This window comes from Ornithorhynchus anatinus, chromosome 4 (genome assembly GCF_004115215.2).
Source record: "Ornithorhynchus anatinus isolate Pmale09 chromosome 4, mOrnAna1.pri.v4, whole genome shotgun sequence".
NCBI classification, from domain to species: domain Eukaryota; kingdom Metazoa; phylum Chordata; class Mammalia; order Monotremata; family Ornithorhynchidae; genus Ornithorhynchus; species Ornithorhynchus anatinus.
The window spans coordinates 127,654,643-127,669,513 of NC_041731.1; the positions used below are offsets into that span (position 1 = coordinate 127,654,643).

Below are 14,871 nucleotides of genomic sequence, written 5' to 3' on the forward strand. Positions count from 1 at the left end.
CATGGGGCTCCTAAGTCTCAATCCCCATTTTACAGATGAGGAAACTGAGACACAGAGAAGTGAAGTGACTTGCTCAAGGTCACACAGCAGACAAGTGGCGAAGCAGGATTATGGGGATTAAGACCGTGAGCCCGTGTGAAACAGCGACTCTGCCCAACCTGATTTGCTCGCATCCATCCCAGCGCTTACTCCAGTGCCTGACACATAGTAAGCACTTAAATACCACTGTGATTATTATTATTATTGTTTTTGTTAGAAGCACCCTGAGGGCACGGATCACGTCGACCGCTACTGGGGTCAATGGAAAGGATTTAATGAGCACTTATTTTTTGCAGAGCACTGTACTGAGCCCGTGGGAGAGGGCACTAGTGATAGGAGACATGATCCTTGCCCTGGAAGAATTTATAATCTTATGAGGGTGAAACAGGAAAATGAATTACAGGCAGGGTGAAGCAACAGAACTGAAAGATCGGTACATAAATGGCGAGGGAGCCGGGGGTGATTACCTCACTGCTTTTGAAGGGGACACAAGGGTGGGAGGAATGGGAGATTATTCATTCATTCAATAGTATTTATTGAGCGCTTACTATGTGCAGAGCACTGTACTAAGCGCTTGGGATGAACAAGTCGGCAACAGATAGAGACGGTCCCTGCCGTTTGACGGGCTTACGGTCTAATCGGGGGAGACGGACGGACGAGAACGATGGCACTAAACAGCGTCGAGGGGAAGAACATCTCGTAAAAACCGATGGCGACTAAATAGAATCGAGGCGATGTACAATTCATTAACAAAATAAATAGGGTAACGAAAATATATACAGTTGAGCGGACGAGTACGGTGCTGTGGGGATGGGAAGGGAGAGGTGGAGGAGCAGAGGGAAAGGGGAAAATGAGGCTTTAGCTGTGGAGAGGTAAAGGGGGGATGGCAGAGGGAGTAGAGGGGGACGAGGAGCTCAGTCTGGGAAGGCCTCTCGGAGGAGGTGATTTTTAAGTAAGGTTTTGAAGAGGGAAAGAGAATCAGTTTGGCGGAGGTGAGGAGGGAGGGCGTTCCGGGACCGCGGGAGGACGTGACCCGGGGGTCGACGGCGGGATGGGCGAGACCGAGGGACGGCGAGGAGGTGGGCGGCGGAGGAGCGGAGCGTGCGGGGTGGGCGGTAGAAAGAGAGAAGGGAGGAGAGGTAGGAAGGGGCGAGGTGACGGAGAGCCTCGAAGCCTAGAGTGAGGAGTTTTTGTTTGGAGCGGAGGTCGATAGGCAACCACTGGAGTTGTTTAAGAAGGGGAGTGACAGGCCCAGATCGTCTCTGCAGGAAGATGAGCCGGGCAGCCGAGTGAAGGATAGACCGGAGCGGGGCGAGAGAGGAGGAAGGGAGGTCAGAGAGAAGGCTGACAAAGTAGTCTAGCCGGGATAGAACGAGAGCCTGTAACAGTAAGGTGGCCGTTTGGGTGGAGAGGAAAGGGCGGATCTTGGCGATATTGTAGAGGTGAAACCGGCAGGTCTCGGTAACGGATAGGATGCGTGGGGTGAACGAGAGGGACGAGTCAAGGATGACACCGAGATTGCGGGCCTGCGGGACGGGAAGGATGGTCGTGCCATCCAAGGTGATGGAGAAGTCTGGGAGCGGACCGGGCTTGGGAGGGAAGATGAGGAGCTCAGTCTCGCTCATGTTGAGTTTTAGGTGGCGGGCCGACATCCAGGTGGAGACGTCCCGGAGGCGGGAGGAGATGCGAGCCCGAAGGGAGGGGGAGAGGACAGGGGCGGAGATGTAGATCTGCGTGTCATCTGCGTAGAGATGGTAGTCAAAGCCGTGAGAGCGGATGAGTTCACCGAGGGAGTGAGTGTAAATGGAGAACAGAAGAGGGCCGAGAACTGACCCTTGAGGAACTCCGACAGTTAAAGGATGGGAGGGGAGGAGGAGATTAGTCAGGGAAGGCTTCCTGGAGGTGAGGTGATTATAGAAGGACACTGAAGATGGTGAGAGCAGTATCTGCCGGATGTGAAGCGGTGGAAATTTGACACGGGAGGAGTGCTCAGTACAGGGCTTTGCCCCTAGCAGGTACTCAGTACGTAGAGAAGCAGCATGGCTCAGTGGAAAGAGCACAGGCTTGGGAGTCAGAGGGCATGGGTTCTAATCCCGACACCGCCACTTGTCAGCTGTGTGACTTTGGGCAGGTCACTTAACTTCTCTGGGCCTCAGTTCCCTCATCTGTAAAATGGGGATTAAAACTGTGTGCCCCACGTGGGACAACCTGATCACCTTGTATCTTCCCCTGAGCTTAGAACAGTGCTTTGCACATAGTAAGCGCTTAACAAATACCATTATTATTATTATTATTACTATTGATTGAAGGTGAATTAAATTCATAGGAGAGATGAATCCAGCCTTTGTCTATACTCAGGAGATCACAGAAGAAAGTTTCTGGAGAAAGAAGGGAAGCAGCATGGAGCAAATGGGGAGTCAAAAGGATGTGGGTTCTAATAATAATAATGTTGGTATTTGTTAAGCGCTTACTATGTGCCGTACACTGTTCTAAGCACTGGGGTAGATACAGGGTAATCAGGTTGTCCCACATGAGGCTCACAGTTAATCCCCATTTTACAGATGAGGGAACTGAGGCACAGAGAAGTTAAGTGACTTGTCCACAGTCACACAGCTGACAAGTGGCAGAGCCAGAATTCGAACCCATGACCTCTGACTCCCAAGCCCGGGCTCTTTCCACTGAACCACGCTGCTTCTCTAATCCCTCCAACTATCTGCTGTGCTACCTTGGGCAAGTCAGTTCACATTTCTATGCCTCAGTTTCCTCATCTATAAAACGGGGATTAAGACTATGAGCCCCATGTGGACATGGACTGTGTCCAGCTAATCTTGTATCTACCCCAGCACTTAGTACATTGCCTGGCATTTAGCACTTCACAAATACCATAAACAAAAAAGAATGGACAGATATGGAAATGAGATGCAGAATGTGGAGATGAGGGGAACTCTGGAAGCAATTGGAAGGAGCGAGAAAGAAATCCCGGGGGGCTTCTGAGGGATTTGTGTCCGGAGCGTTTGGCCTAGATGCTGAATCACAGGAGAACACGGAAAACGCGAACGGTTCGGGTCTCAATGTGAGCAAAGTGACATCCTGTTACCTCTTCCGGTCTGCTCAGAGCGTGGCCCTCGGGGCCTGTGATGCCCATCTCTAAGATCCGCTTCTGTTCCTGAAAAAGAAAAGACGATCGACTCTTACCTCTCTCACCCCGGCGACGGTTTCAAGTGGGAAAGAACGGCCTCAATGTCGGTCGTTTTCCCCAGTCCGCGAGCCTTGGAACCGTACGTCGATAAAGCAAAGCCAAATCCCCTTTCCGGGGCCTGTGTCTCTTTAGCCACTCCTATTTGGAGAATGTGTCTGTTTATTGTTCTATTGTCCTCTCCCAAGTGCTTAGTACAGTGCTCTGCACACAGCAAGCGCTCGATAAATACCGATCGAATTGACAGACGATTGAATTTTGAGGGTGAGGCGACCTGAAGGAATCGCAATAAGGATGTCGTGTAACTCCTACCAGAAAATGAAAGAGGAAAATTGGAGGCAAATTGAGGGGAGGGGAGGTCAGTACTGAGCTTGTTGCTGAGGAGGCCATTGGGCTGAAAGAGATTGTCCGCATTTTCCCACACCTGGCACATCTTCTTAGCGACCACCAGACCCCTAAAGAGCCAACCACCAGTCATGAGGCGAGTATTTTCTGAAGATTACTGGCTCCCGTAAACCGGACTGAATGTCCCCAAATCCCCATGCTTGAGATCAGACTTTGGAAGAGGAAATGTTCTCCAAGACTCTGTGTGGCCTAGTACAAAGACCACAGCCTTCAAGTCAGAGGGCCTGGGGTCTCATAATTGTATTTGTTAAGCACTAACTCTGAGTCAAACACTTTAATAAGTGCTAAAGAGTAGCAGAAGTGGCGTGGCCTGGTGGCTAGAGTAAGGGCCTGACAATCAGAAGGGCTGAGTTCTAATCCCGGCTCCACCACTCGTCTGCTGTATGTGACCTCGGACAAGTCACTTCACTTCTCTATGCCTCAGTTACCTCATCTCTAAACTGGAGATTAAGGGTGTGAGCCCCGACTCTGTTCAAACTGATTAGCTTTTTTTTTTTAACAGTATTTGTTAATCACTTACATGTACCAGGCACTGTACTAAACACTGGGGTAGATACGAACTAATCAGATTGGACACAGTTCTTGAACCAGGTGGGGCTCACGATCTCAATCCCCATTTTACAGCGAGGGAACTGAGGCCCAGAGAAGTGAAGCGATTTGCCCAAGTTCACACAGCAGGCAAGGAGAAGAGCTGGGACTAGAATCCAGGTCCGTCTGACTCCCAGGCCCGGGCCCTCTCCACTAGGCCACGCCGTTTCAACCCCAGACCTTAGTAATGTTGGTATTTATTAAGCGCTTACTATGTGCCGAGCACTGTTCTAAGCGCTGGGGTAGACATAGGGGAATCAGGTTGTCCCACATGGGGCTCACAGTCTTAATCCCCATTTTACAGATGAGGGAACTGAGGCACAGAGAAGTTAAGTGACTTGCCCACAGTCACACAGCCGACAAGTGGCAGAGCTGGGATGAGCCCTGACTCCAAAGCCCGTGCTCTTTCCACTGAGCCACACTGCTTCTCGCTGCTAGTACAGTGCCTGGCACGGAGTAAGCACTTGTTTTGATGTCTGTCTTGCTCCTTCTAGACTGTGACCCCATTGTGGGCAGGGATTGTCTCTACTTGTTGCTGAATTGTACTTCCCAAGTGCTTAGTACAGTGCCCTGCATTCATTGAATGAATGAATGAAGAAATACCATTACAAAAAGAAATAAAATGTCAGGAGACTTCTAAGCTTCTCCTCTGGGAGTCATGACCATTTCACAGCTGGACGATGGGCATTAATTTATGCTCTTAGCCACTTTAGCCCTCAAGCCTCGCTGTTTTCCTTCTTTATAGCTGCCCTTCATATTCGAAGACTCCACTGATGCTGAATTTCACCCCATGAGGAAGTTTATGACCGAAGTGGCCAATGGGAGACCTCAAGTCCCAGCCAGACTGGACACACGAAAAGGCAGTCTCTCATTACACTGTCTCTCACTTCCTACAAATGCCTAGTACTGTGCTCGGCACACAGTAAACGCTCAGTAAATAGCAGCATTTGATGGTTGTACTTAAAGTCCATAAGTCCTGGCACTGAATTCTCTCTGCTTCCTGGGCTCTCTTTCCATAAGAAGCTTTTTCACAGAGAACCATGCTCAGCCTAGTGGGAAGAGCACGGGCCGTCCACCACACGTCCGCTGTGTGACCTTGGGCAAGTCACTTCACTTTTCTGTATCTCAGTGACCTCATCTGTAAAATGGGATGAAGACTGTGCGTCCCATGTGGGCCAGGGACTGTGCCTGACCTGATTACCTTGCATCTACCCCAGGGCTTAGAACAGTGCTTGGCACAAAGTAAGCGTTTAACAAATACCACGATGAGGATCATTCTTGATGGTGGGTTGTCCTCACCAATTACTCCCAGTTTTCAGCTGGGATCCAACATTCCTCATTGCTAAATTCCAGTCCTCCAGATAACTGGAATCCAAACAGACCCCGGCATAGCTTAGATTGCAATCCCCCTGCTCAGTCTTAATCCCCATTTTACAGATGAGGTACCTGAGGCACAGAGAAGTTAAGTGACTTGCCCAAAGTCACACAGCTGGCGAGCGGGGGAACCGGGATTAGAACCCACAACCTCTGACTCGCAATCCCGTGCTCTTTCCACTAAGCCACGCCACTTCTCTATACTGACTCTATCCTGCTGCTTAGCACTGTGCTTGGCACAAAGGGAGCGTCTAACAAATACCATGATTATCATAATAAATTGGCTATTTCTACTATAACAAAAATAACACTTCATCTTCCAGGCCTTCAAGTTACCCACAGTAGAAAGGAGACAATCGGGCAATACTCGATAATTAAAAATGCAAACAGCATACAACAGAAAATCCTAGCCTCTATTTAGAGATGCTGGCACCGGTAAAAACCGGTCAGTTGGATGAAAGCCCAGGAAGGGGAGGCAGACGGAAGGGGCTGGTTATTAGCGAGAGGGAGAACAAGCGTCGCTCATGAACTAGAATACAGACTCAACAATGAAAATGAAGGTTACCGCTTTGTCACCGCAACCGATTCCCAAAATAGCAACCACAGGTGTAGCCTTCTTTCAACAAGATTTATTCCCTATTTTTCCTCCCCGACCCACACGTTTTGACAAGGCTGGTTTGAGCCTGTCCCTTCTGTGTCACCCTGACTTGCTCCGTTTATTCATTCCCCCGACTTGCTCCCTTCATTCATCCCCCCTCCCAGCCCCACACCACTTATGTTCATATCTGTCATGTATTTATTTCTATTAATGTCTGCCTCCTCCTCTCGACTGTAAATCCATTGTGGGCAGGGAATGTATCTCTTTATTGTTGCATTGTCCTCTCCCACGCACTTAGTAAAGTGCACTGCACACAGCAAGCACTCCATAAAGACAATTGACTGAATAACTTTGAACTCTGAACATCCAACTGTTGTAGGGGTTCCTTGGGCTACAAAGCAACAAGCTTTCATCTCCATCTGTCGGCATAAATTCTCCAGGAAATGGGGGTGAAGCCATGAGGGCCACTCACCTGAGCTATTAAATCTCCATTTTCAGCATGGACCAGGATAACTGCTCCCAGACTCTTTAGATATGTGAAGGCTTCATATAGCTGTGAGAAGAACAGAGGAGGAATGAATCCAAGATAAAAATAGCACATCGCTCCTTTCATATCTGGCTGTGGATTTTTTTTTCATGCACGGGGCTACCTTTCATTTCGCTGGAAGCCATCGTTTGGTTCAGATAAAGATGGAACACTGACCGTTCCTTAGAACGAGCACTCGGTACAGTGCCGGACACAAAGTAAGTGCTCAGTAAATTCCACTGTTTGAGCGAAAGAATCAAAGGACCACACTTTCTCATCGACAGAGTAAGCGTCAGCACAGATAGATGTGAAGCCCGCTTTTAGATAATTCATTATTCGTTCCACGTTCTGCTTTTTCCAGAAAAGTGGAGATTTTAATTCCCATAAATATCCCATGCTAAAGGGGTCTGACTTCCTGATACAAGGAAGACGCACATCCATTTGTTCTAAGGGTTGTCCTTTTTCCTCTACAAGTCATTCAAGGATAGCAATTACCAAAACTCGTAAACTCAGTGTGGAAAAAGGATCCCTAACCCAGTTACATTTCATCCTGGGAGAGGAACATGTGAGTATCCGACTGTACTCTTCCAAGCTATTAGTACAGTGCTCAGCATACAGTGAACCCTCAAAAAAGACCATCGACGAATTGATTAATTGACAAACTGGTGGATAAATACCTGGCTGTCAGACATTTGGTACAGATCCTTATATGCCATGTAGACCTGGAAAGAATTAACACCTGTTCCAGGACAAAACACAAGAGAATTGCAGGATAAATTGATGGGAAAATGTCTTTTCTGTGATGTTACTGGAAGCGGTTGAAAAAGGACGCTACTTGTGTGGCGACATTTCCAGTGGATAGAGCCCCAGCCTGGGAGTCAGAAGGATCTGGGTTCTAATGCCGCCTCCACCATTTATCTGCTGTGTGACCGGGGGGCAAGTAACTTCACTTCTCTGGGCCTTCAGCCACCTCCTCTGTAAAATGGAGTATCTACCCCAGCGTATAGTACAGTGCTTGACACATTGTAAGCACTTAATAAATACCATAATTATTAGGTCCGAGATGGCTGGTGTCATTCCCAAGTGGCTTGAAATATTGGCCATGAGCAGATGATCACTCGCTTCAAAGCTTTATCGAAGGCGCATCTCCTCCAAGAGACCTTCCCTGACAAGCTATAAGCTACAAACTAAAGGACGAGCTTTATTGCGGACAGTGAGTGGAAATGGCTGCTCTCTTCCTCCATTCTCTCGTAATAATAATCATACCGGTAATAATGCTAATAGGTGTTAAGCGCATACTACGTGCCAAGCACTGTACTAGGCGCTGGGGTAATAATCATTTTAATAATAATGATCATGGTATTTGTTAAGCGCTTATTATGTGCCGAGCACCGTTCTAAGCACTGGGGTAATACAAGGTAATGAGGTTGTCCCATGTGGGGCTCCCAGTCTTAATCCCCATTTTAGAGATGAGGTAACTGAGGCGCAGACAAGACAAGGCCACCCAGCAGACAAGTGGCAGAGGTGGGATTAGAACCCACAACCTCTGACTCATCAGCCTGTGCTCTTGCCCCTAGGCCATGCTGATGGTGCCTTCATACATGCCTAGCCCACAGAAACCTTGGTCTCCCCCTCTAGACTGTAAACTCTTTGTGGGCAGGGAACGTGTCTGCCAATTCTGTTGTACTGTACTCTCCCAAGTGCTTAGCACATAGTCAGTGCTCAATAAATACCCCTGGTTGATTCTCTTGACCCCATGGTACCATCTGGCTATTGCCCCCTTTATGTCCAAACTCCTCGAGTGAGTTGTAATAATAATGATAATAATAATTGTGATATCTGTTAAGCCACAAGTATTTGTTAGACACCTATCTGTCCCCCAACCTCCTCCTTGCCCCTCTGTAATCCAGTTTTTGGCCCCTCCAGCCCCCTGAGGTGGTTCTCTCTCTCTCCGAGGTCACCAATGACCTCAGAAGGGAAGCCCTCCCTCAGCAGGAGCAGAGGATCGATGGAAATCAATGACCAGCATGTCCAAGTGGACAGAGTCCGGGCCTGGGCGTCAGGAGGACTTGGGTTCTAATCCCAGCTCTGCCACTTGTCTGCGATGTGACCTTGGGCAAGTCACTTCTTTTGCCTCAGTTACCTCATCTGTAAAATGGGGATTAATTCTGGGAGCCCCTTGTGGGGCAGCGTGGCTTAGTGGAAAGAGCCTGGGCTTGGGAGTCAGAGGTCGTGAGTTTGAATCCCGGCTCTGCCACTTGTCAGCTGTGTGACTGTGGGCAAGTCACTTCACTTCTCTGGGCCTCAGTGACCTCATCTGTAAAATGGGGATTAACTGTGAGCCTCCCGTGGGACGACCTGATGACCCTGTATCTCCCCCAGCGCTTAGAACAGTGCTCTGCACATAATAAGCGCTTAACAAAATACCAACATCATTACAGAGACTGTGTCCAGCCTGACTTGCTTGTGTCTACCCCAGAGCTCAGTACAGTGCCTGGCATGTAGGAAGCACTTAACAAATACCACGAAAAAAACTGGGAGGCCCAGACCCTCTAAGCCAACCGAGCTCCTGGAGTCCATGGTGTCTAGGACATGTCCGTGGCCCCACCCAACAGAGTGAGAGGAAAGCAGCGTGGCCTAGTGGTTAGATTCTGGGCCTGGAAGGCAGAAGGACCTGGGTTCTAATCCCAGCTCCACCACTTGTCTGCTGAGTGACCTTGGGTGAGATGCCTAGAACAGCAAGGATGTAATAGAGAAAATGAAGACAATTTTACACTGAACCATGAAAAACATCATGAGAAAAAAATAGCATGGTTCAAGTGGACCTCGATGAGGGGAGGAGAGAAGGCAGAACAGTCCTTGGTTCCAAGCCACTGCAACCATCTCAGAGTTCCACAAGCCAGATCAGCTTTTAAAAAACCAAAAATTTACGGTATCTGTTAAGTGCCTACTATGTGTCAGGCACTGTAGTAAGCACTGACTTAGATACAAGATAGGTTGGACACGGTCCACGTGGATCATAGAACTAATCCGCATTTTACGGGTGAGGAAACTGAGGCCCAGAGAAGGGAAGTGACTTGCCCGAGGTCACACAGCGGACAAATATAGCGGGGTCAGGATTAGAACCCATGACCTCCTGACTCCCAGGCCCGGCCTCTTCTCCACTATGCCATGCTTTGTGTGTTCTTAAGTGCATAGTAGAATTAGTAATAATAATCATCCTTACGGTTGAAGACAATAAGGTTAGGAAGCAGCATGGCCTGGAGGGTGAGAGCACAGGACTGAGCGTCAGAAGGATGTGGGTTCTAATCCTAGCCCCACCATTTGTCTGCTGTGTGAACTTGGGTAAATCACTTCACTCCTCTGTGCCTCAGTTAACTCATCTGTCAAATGGGGATTAAGGCCATGAGCCCCACATGGGACAGGGACTGTGCCTAACCCGATTTGCTTCTATCCAACCCAGCGCTTAGTACGGTGCCTGGCACATAGTAAGCGCTTAACAAACGCCCAATTAACATTGATCATTCTAGAAGGGAGCGGGGCGGGTCATCCACACTGGCTTCAAAGCTGTCCATCACCTTGCCCCCTCCTACCTCAACTCCCTTCTCTCCTTCTCCATCCCAGCCCGCACGCTTCTCTCCTCTGCTGCCGCTCACCTCCTCACCGTCCCCCGTTCTCGCCTATCCCGTCGTCGACCCCGGCCCACGTCCTCCCGCTGTCCCGGAATGCCCTCTCTCCTCACATCCGCCAAACCAACTCTCTTCCCCTCTTCAAAGCCCTACTGAGAGCTCACCTCCTCCAGGAGCCCTCCCTTTCCCTCTGCCCCTCGACCTCTCCCTATTGCCCCGACTCCCTCCCTCTGCTCTACCCTCTTTCCCTCCCCACAGCACTTGTGTATATTTGTATATATTATTTATTACTCTATTTTTTAAATGATGTATATATATCTATGATTCTAATTTATCTTAATGCTTAACTACTTGTTTGGTTTTGTCGTCTGTATCCCCCTACTAGACTGTGAGCCCTTCGTTGGGCAGGGATTGTTTCTATCTGTGGCCGAATTGTACATTCCAAGTGCTTAGTACAGTGCTCTGCACACAGTAAGTGCTCAATAAATGCGATTGAGTGAATGAGTGAATGACTGGACTGACCTTTATCCTGGACCAACACGTCCAGTTCCTCGCGGATCCCGTCGTACCACTGGGTGATGTCCACGTGGAGGGAGTAATCGCAGCAGGACTTGTTGTCGGCCGCCTCGCGCCACTTCTCAAAGCAGGCCAGCAAGCTGGAGCCAGGTTCCGGAAAGACGTGATCGACTGCAAGAGAGGATCGCACGCCTCTTTAGACCCGGGCCTTTGGTTCAATGCTCACTAGATAATAAAAATAATCATTCCTTTCCTTCTTCCTTCATTCATATGCTTATTGTGTGCAGAGCACTGTACTACAGTAATAAGAATAATGATGATAAAAACAATAATGGCAGGGGGTAGTGGAAAGAGCACGGACTTGGGAGTTAGAAGGTCATGGGTTCTAATCCTGCCCCCGCCACCTGTCTGCTGTGTGACCTTGGGTAAGTCATTTTACTACTCTGGGCCTCAGTTCCCTCATCTGGAAAATGGAGATTGAGACTGTGAGCCCCAAATGGGAGAGGGACTGTGTCTGACCCGATTTGCTTACATCTACCCCAGTGCTTAGTACAGTGCCTGGCATATAGTAATTCCTTAATAAATACAACAATGATTAATTATTATTATTAGTACTAACGGTGGCACTTAAGGGCTCGGTAGGCGTCAGTCAGTCAAGGGTACTTATTGAGCGATTACTGTGTGCAGAGCACGGGACTAAGAACTTGGGAGAGTAAAACAGAGCACTATAACAGATAAATTCCCCTCCCACGATGAGCTGACAGGCTGAGCTGGGGTGGATACAAGCTATATGAACATGAGTGCTGTGAGACTGGGATGGGGGGAAGAGCAAGGGGAGCAAGGCAGAGCGATGCAGAAGGGAGAGGGAAAAGAGGAAAGGAGAGGTTAGTCAGGGAAGGCCTCCTGGAGGAGATGGGCCTTCAAAAAGGCTTTGAAGTGGGGGAGAGGAAATGTCTGTTGGATTTGAAGAGGGAGGGCGTTCCAGGCCTGAGACAGGATGTGGGCCGGTGTTGGCGGTAAGAAAGGCAAGACGGAGCCACAGTGAGGTTAGCAACAGCTCAGTTCTCTCTTTCTGAATAACCAACAGCCTTCTTATTTTTTAAAGGTACTTGCCAAGCGCTTACTATGTGCCAGGCACTGTTCTAAGTGCTAGGGTAGATACAAGGTCATCAGGTTGGACACAGTCCCTGTCCCCTATGGGTCTCACAGTTTTAATTCCCATTTTACAGATGAGGGAACGGAGGTTCAGGATGTGAAGTGACTTGCCCAAGGTCACATAGCAGACAAGTGGCAGAGCTGGCAATTAGAACCCAGATCATTCTGACCCCCAGGCCTGTGCTCTAATCCACTAGGGCACCATGAAGCAGCTTGGCTTAGTGGAAAGAGCACGGGCTTGGGAGTCAGAGGTCATGGGTTCTAATCCTGGTTCCACCACTTATTAGCTGTGTCACTTCGGGTAAGTCACTTAACTTCTCCGTGCCTCAGTTACCTCTTCTGTAAAATGGGGATGAATACTGTGAGCCCCACGTGGGACAACCTGATTACCTTGTATCTACCCCAGTGCTTAGAACGGTGCTTGGCACATAGTTAACTCTCCTAATATCCCGACTGGATTACTGTCAGCCTCCTCTCTGATCTCCCTCCCTCCTGTCTCTCCCCGCTCCGGTCTATTCTTCACTCCGCTGCCCGGCTCATCTTCCTGCAGAAACGCTCTGGGCCTGTCATTCCCCTCCTTAAAAACCTCCAATGGTTGCCTATCAACCTCCGCACGAAATAAAAACTTCTCACTCTGGGCTTCGAGGCTGTCCATCCCCTTGCCCCCTCCTACCTCTCCTCCCTTCTCTCTTTCTCCTGCCCACCCCGCACACTCCGTTCCTCTGCCGCCCACCTCCTCGCCGTCCCTCGGTCTCGCCTCTCCAGCCGTCGACCCCCGGGCCACGTCCTCCCGCTGTCCCGGAACGCCCTCCCTCCTCATCTCCACCATACTAACTCTCTTCCCCTCTTCAAAGCCCTACTGAGAGCTCACCTCCTCCAGGAGGCCTTCCCAGACCGAGTCCCCCCTTTCCCTCTGCTCCCCTTCCCCTCCCCTTTATGCTCTTCCTCCTTCCCCTCCCCTCAGCACTGTGCTCATTGGTATATATTATTTATTACCCTATTCATTTTGTTAATGAGCTGTACATCCCCAATTCTATTTATTTCGATGATGGTGTCTTGTTTATGTTTTGTTCTGTTTTGCTCTGCCGTCTGTCTCCCCCACTTAGACTGTGAGCCATCATTGGGCAGGGATTATCTCTGTCTGTTGCAGAATTGTCCACTCCAAGAGCTTAGTGCAGTGATCTGCACATAATAAGCGCTCAATAAATACTATCGAATAAAAATGAATGAATAGTAAGCACTTCAATACCATTTTTATTTTTATTATCATTATTCATTTATTGAGCGCTTTCTGCATGCACGGAGCTCTGTACTAAGCACTTGGGAGAGTACAATACAGTAGATTTGAGGGTTGCAATCCTTGCCCATAAGAAGTTTAATAATAATAATAGTAATAATTGTGGTATTTATTTCGTGCTTACTATGTGCAGGCAGTATTCTAAGGGCTGATCAGATTTGACATAGTCACTGGCCCACCTGGGGATCACAATCTAATCTGGGGCAGGAAACGATTGAAAATGAGGTTACTCAGCCACAGAAAAGGGAAGTGACTCACCCAGGGTCACACAGGAGGCAAGTGGCAGAGCAGAATTGGAACCCAGATCTTCAGTCTGCCAGACCCATGCTTTTCTTTATACACTAGACCACACAGGTGCTCATTGCTCTGGGCCTCCTTCTATTTTCTCTATTTTATTATTATAGAGAAGCCTCATGGCATAGCATATAAAACAAAGACCTGGGAGTCAGAAAGTTGGGGGTTCTAATCCTGGCTCTGCCACTTGTTTGCTGTGTGACCTTGGGCTAGTCACTTCACTTCTCTGAGCCTCAGTTACCTCATCTGTAAAATGGGGATTGAGACTGTGAGCCCCATGTGGGACAGGGACTGTGTCCGACCTGATTTGCTTGTATTCACCCCAGCGCTTAGTACAGTGCCTGGCACATAGTAAGTGCTTAAATACTAGAATTATTATTTTCCACCCTTGAAGAACATATTCATTCCCATGGCTTCAACTACCATAGAGAAGCAGTGTGGCTTAGTGGAAAGAGCACAGGCTTAGGAGTCAGAGGACCTGGGTTCTAATTCCGGCTCCGCCACTTGTCAGCTGTGTGACTTTGGGCAAGCCACTTCCCTTCTGGGCCTCAGTAACCTCATCTGTAAAATGGGGTTTAAGACCTTGAGCCTCACGTGGGACAACCTTATAACCCTGCATTTACTCCACTGCTCAGAACAGTCCCTGGCACATAGTAAGCGCTTAACAAATACCATCATTATTATTACCATCACTACACGGATGATTAATAATGTTGGTATTTGTTAAGCGCTTACTATGTGCAGAGCACTGTTCTAAGCGCTAGGGTAGACACAGGGGAATCAGGTTGTCCCACGTGGGGCTAACAGTCTCAATCCCCATTTTACAGATGAGGTAACGGAGGCACAGAGAAGTTAAGTGACTTGCCCACAGTCACACAGCTGACAAGTGGCAGAGCTGGGATTTGAACCCATGACCTCTGACTCCAAAGCCCGTGCTCTTTCCACTGAGCCACGCTGCTTCGCATCTCCAACCCCAACCCCTCTCCTTTTCTGCAGTTCCACATTTCCTCCTTCCTTCAGTACAAGGCCTACATGTCTACTTGGATGTCCTCCTGACACCTCAAACCTAACATGCCCAAAACGCAGCTCCTCGTCTTTCCAGCCAAATCCTCCCTCTCTCCCCAACTTTCCCATCATTGTATACAACATTACCATCGTTCCTCTCCCCCAAGCCCGTGACCTCGGCAGTATCCCCGACTCATCTCATTCATTCAACCCGCAGATTCACTCTGCCTCCAAATCCTATCAGTTCTA

The 14,871-nt window shown here is 48.9% G+C and overlaps 1 protein-coding gene across 2 annotated transcripts in view; it reads right to left on the reverse strand.

Moving 5' to 3' along the window:
- CRMP1 (collapsin response mediator protein 1) overlaps positions 1-14,871 on the reverse strand; it is a 101,704-nt gene that overhangs the window by 33,316 nt on the left and 53,517 nt on the right. For both annotated transcript variants that reach the window (XM_029063968.1, XM_029063969.1), the window contains exons 4-7: positions 10,878-11,042; positions 7,404-7,465; positions 6,673-6,753; positions 3,137-3,205 (exon numbers count right to left, since the gene is read on the reverse strand). In XM_029063968.1, coding sequence (XP_028919801.1) covers positions 3,137-3,205; positions 6,673-6,753; positions 7,404-7,465; positions 10,878-11,042 — 377 coding nt within the window. The remainder of the gene's footprint in view (positions 1-3,136; positions 3,206-6,672; positions 6,754-7,403; positions 7,466-10,877; positions 11,043-14,871) is intronic.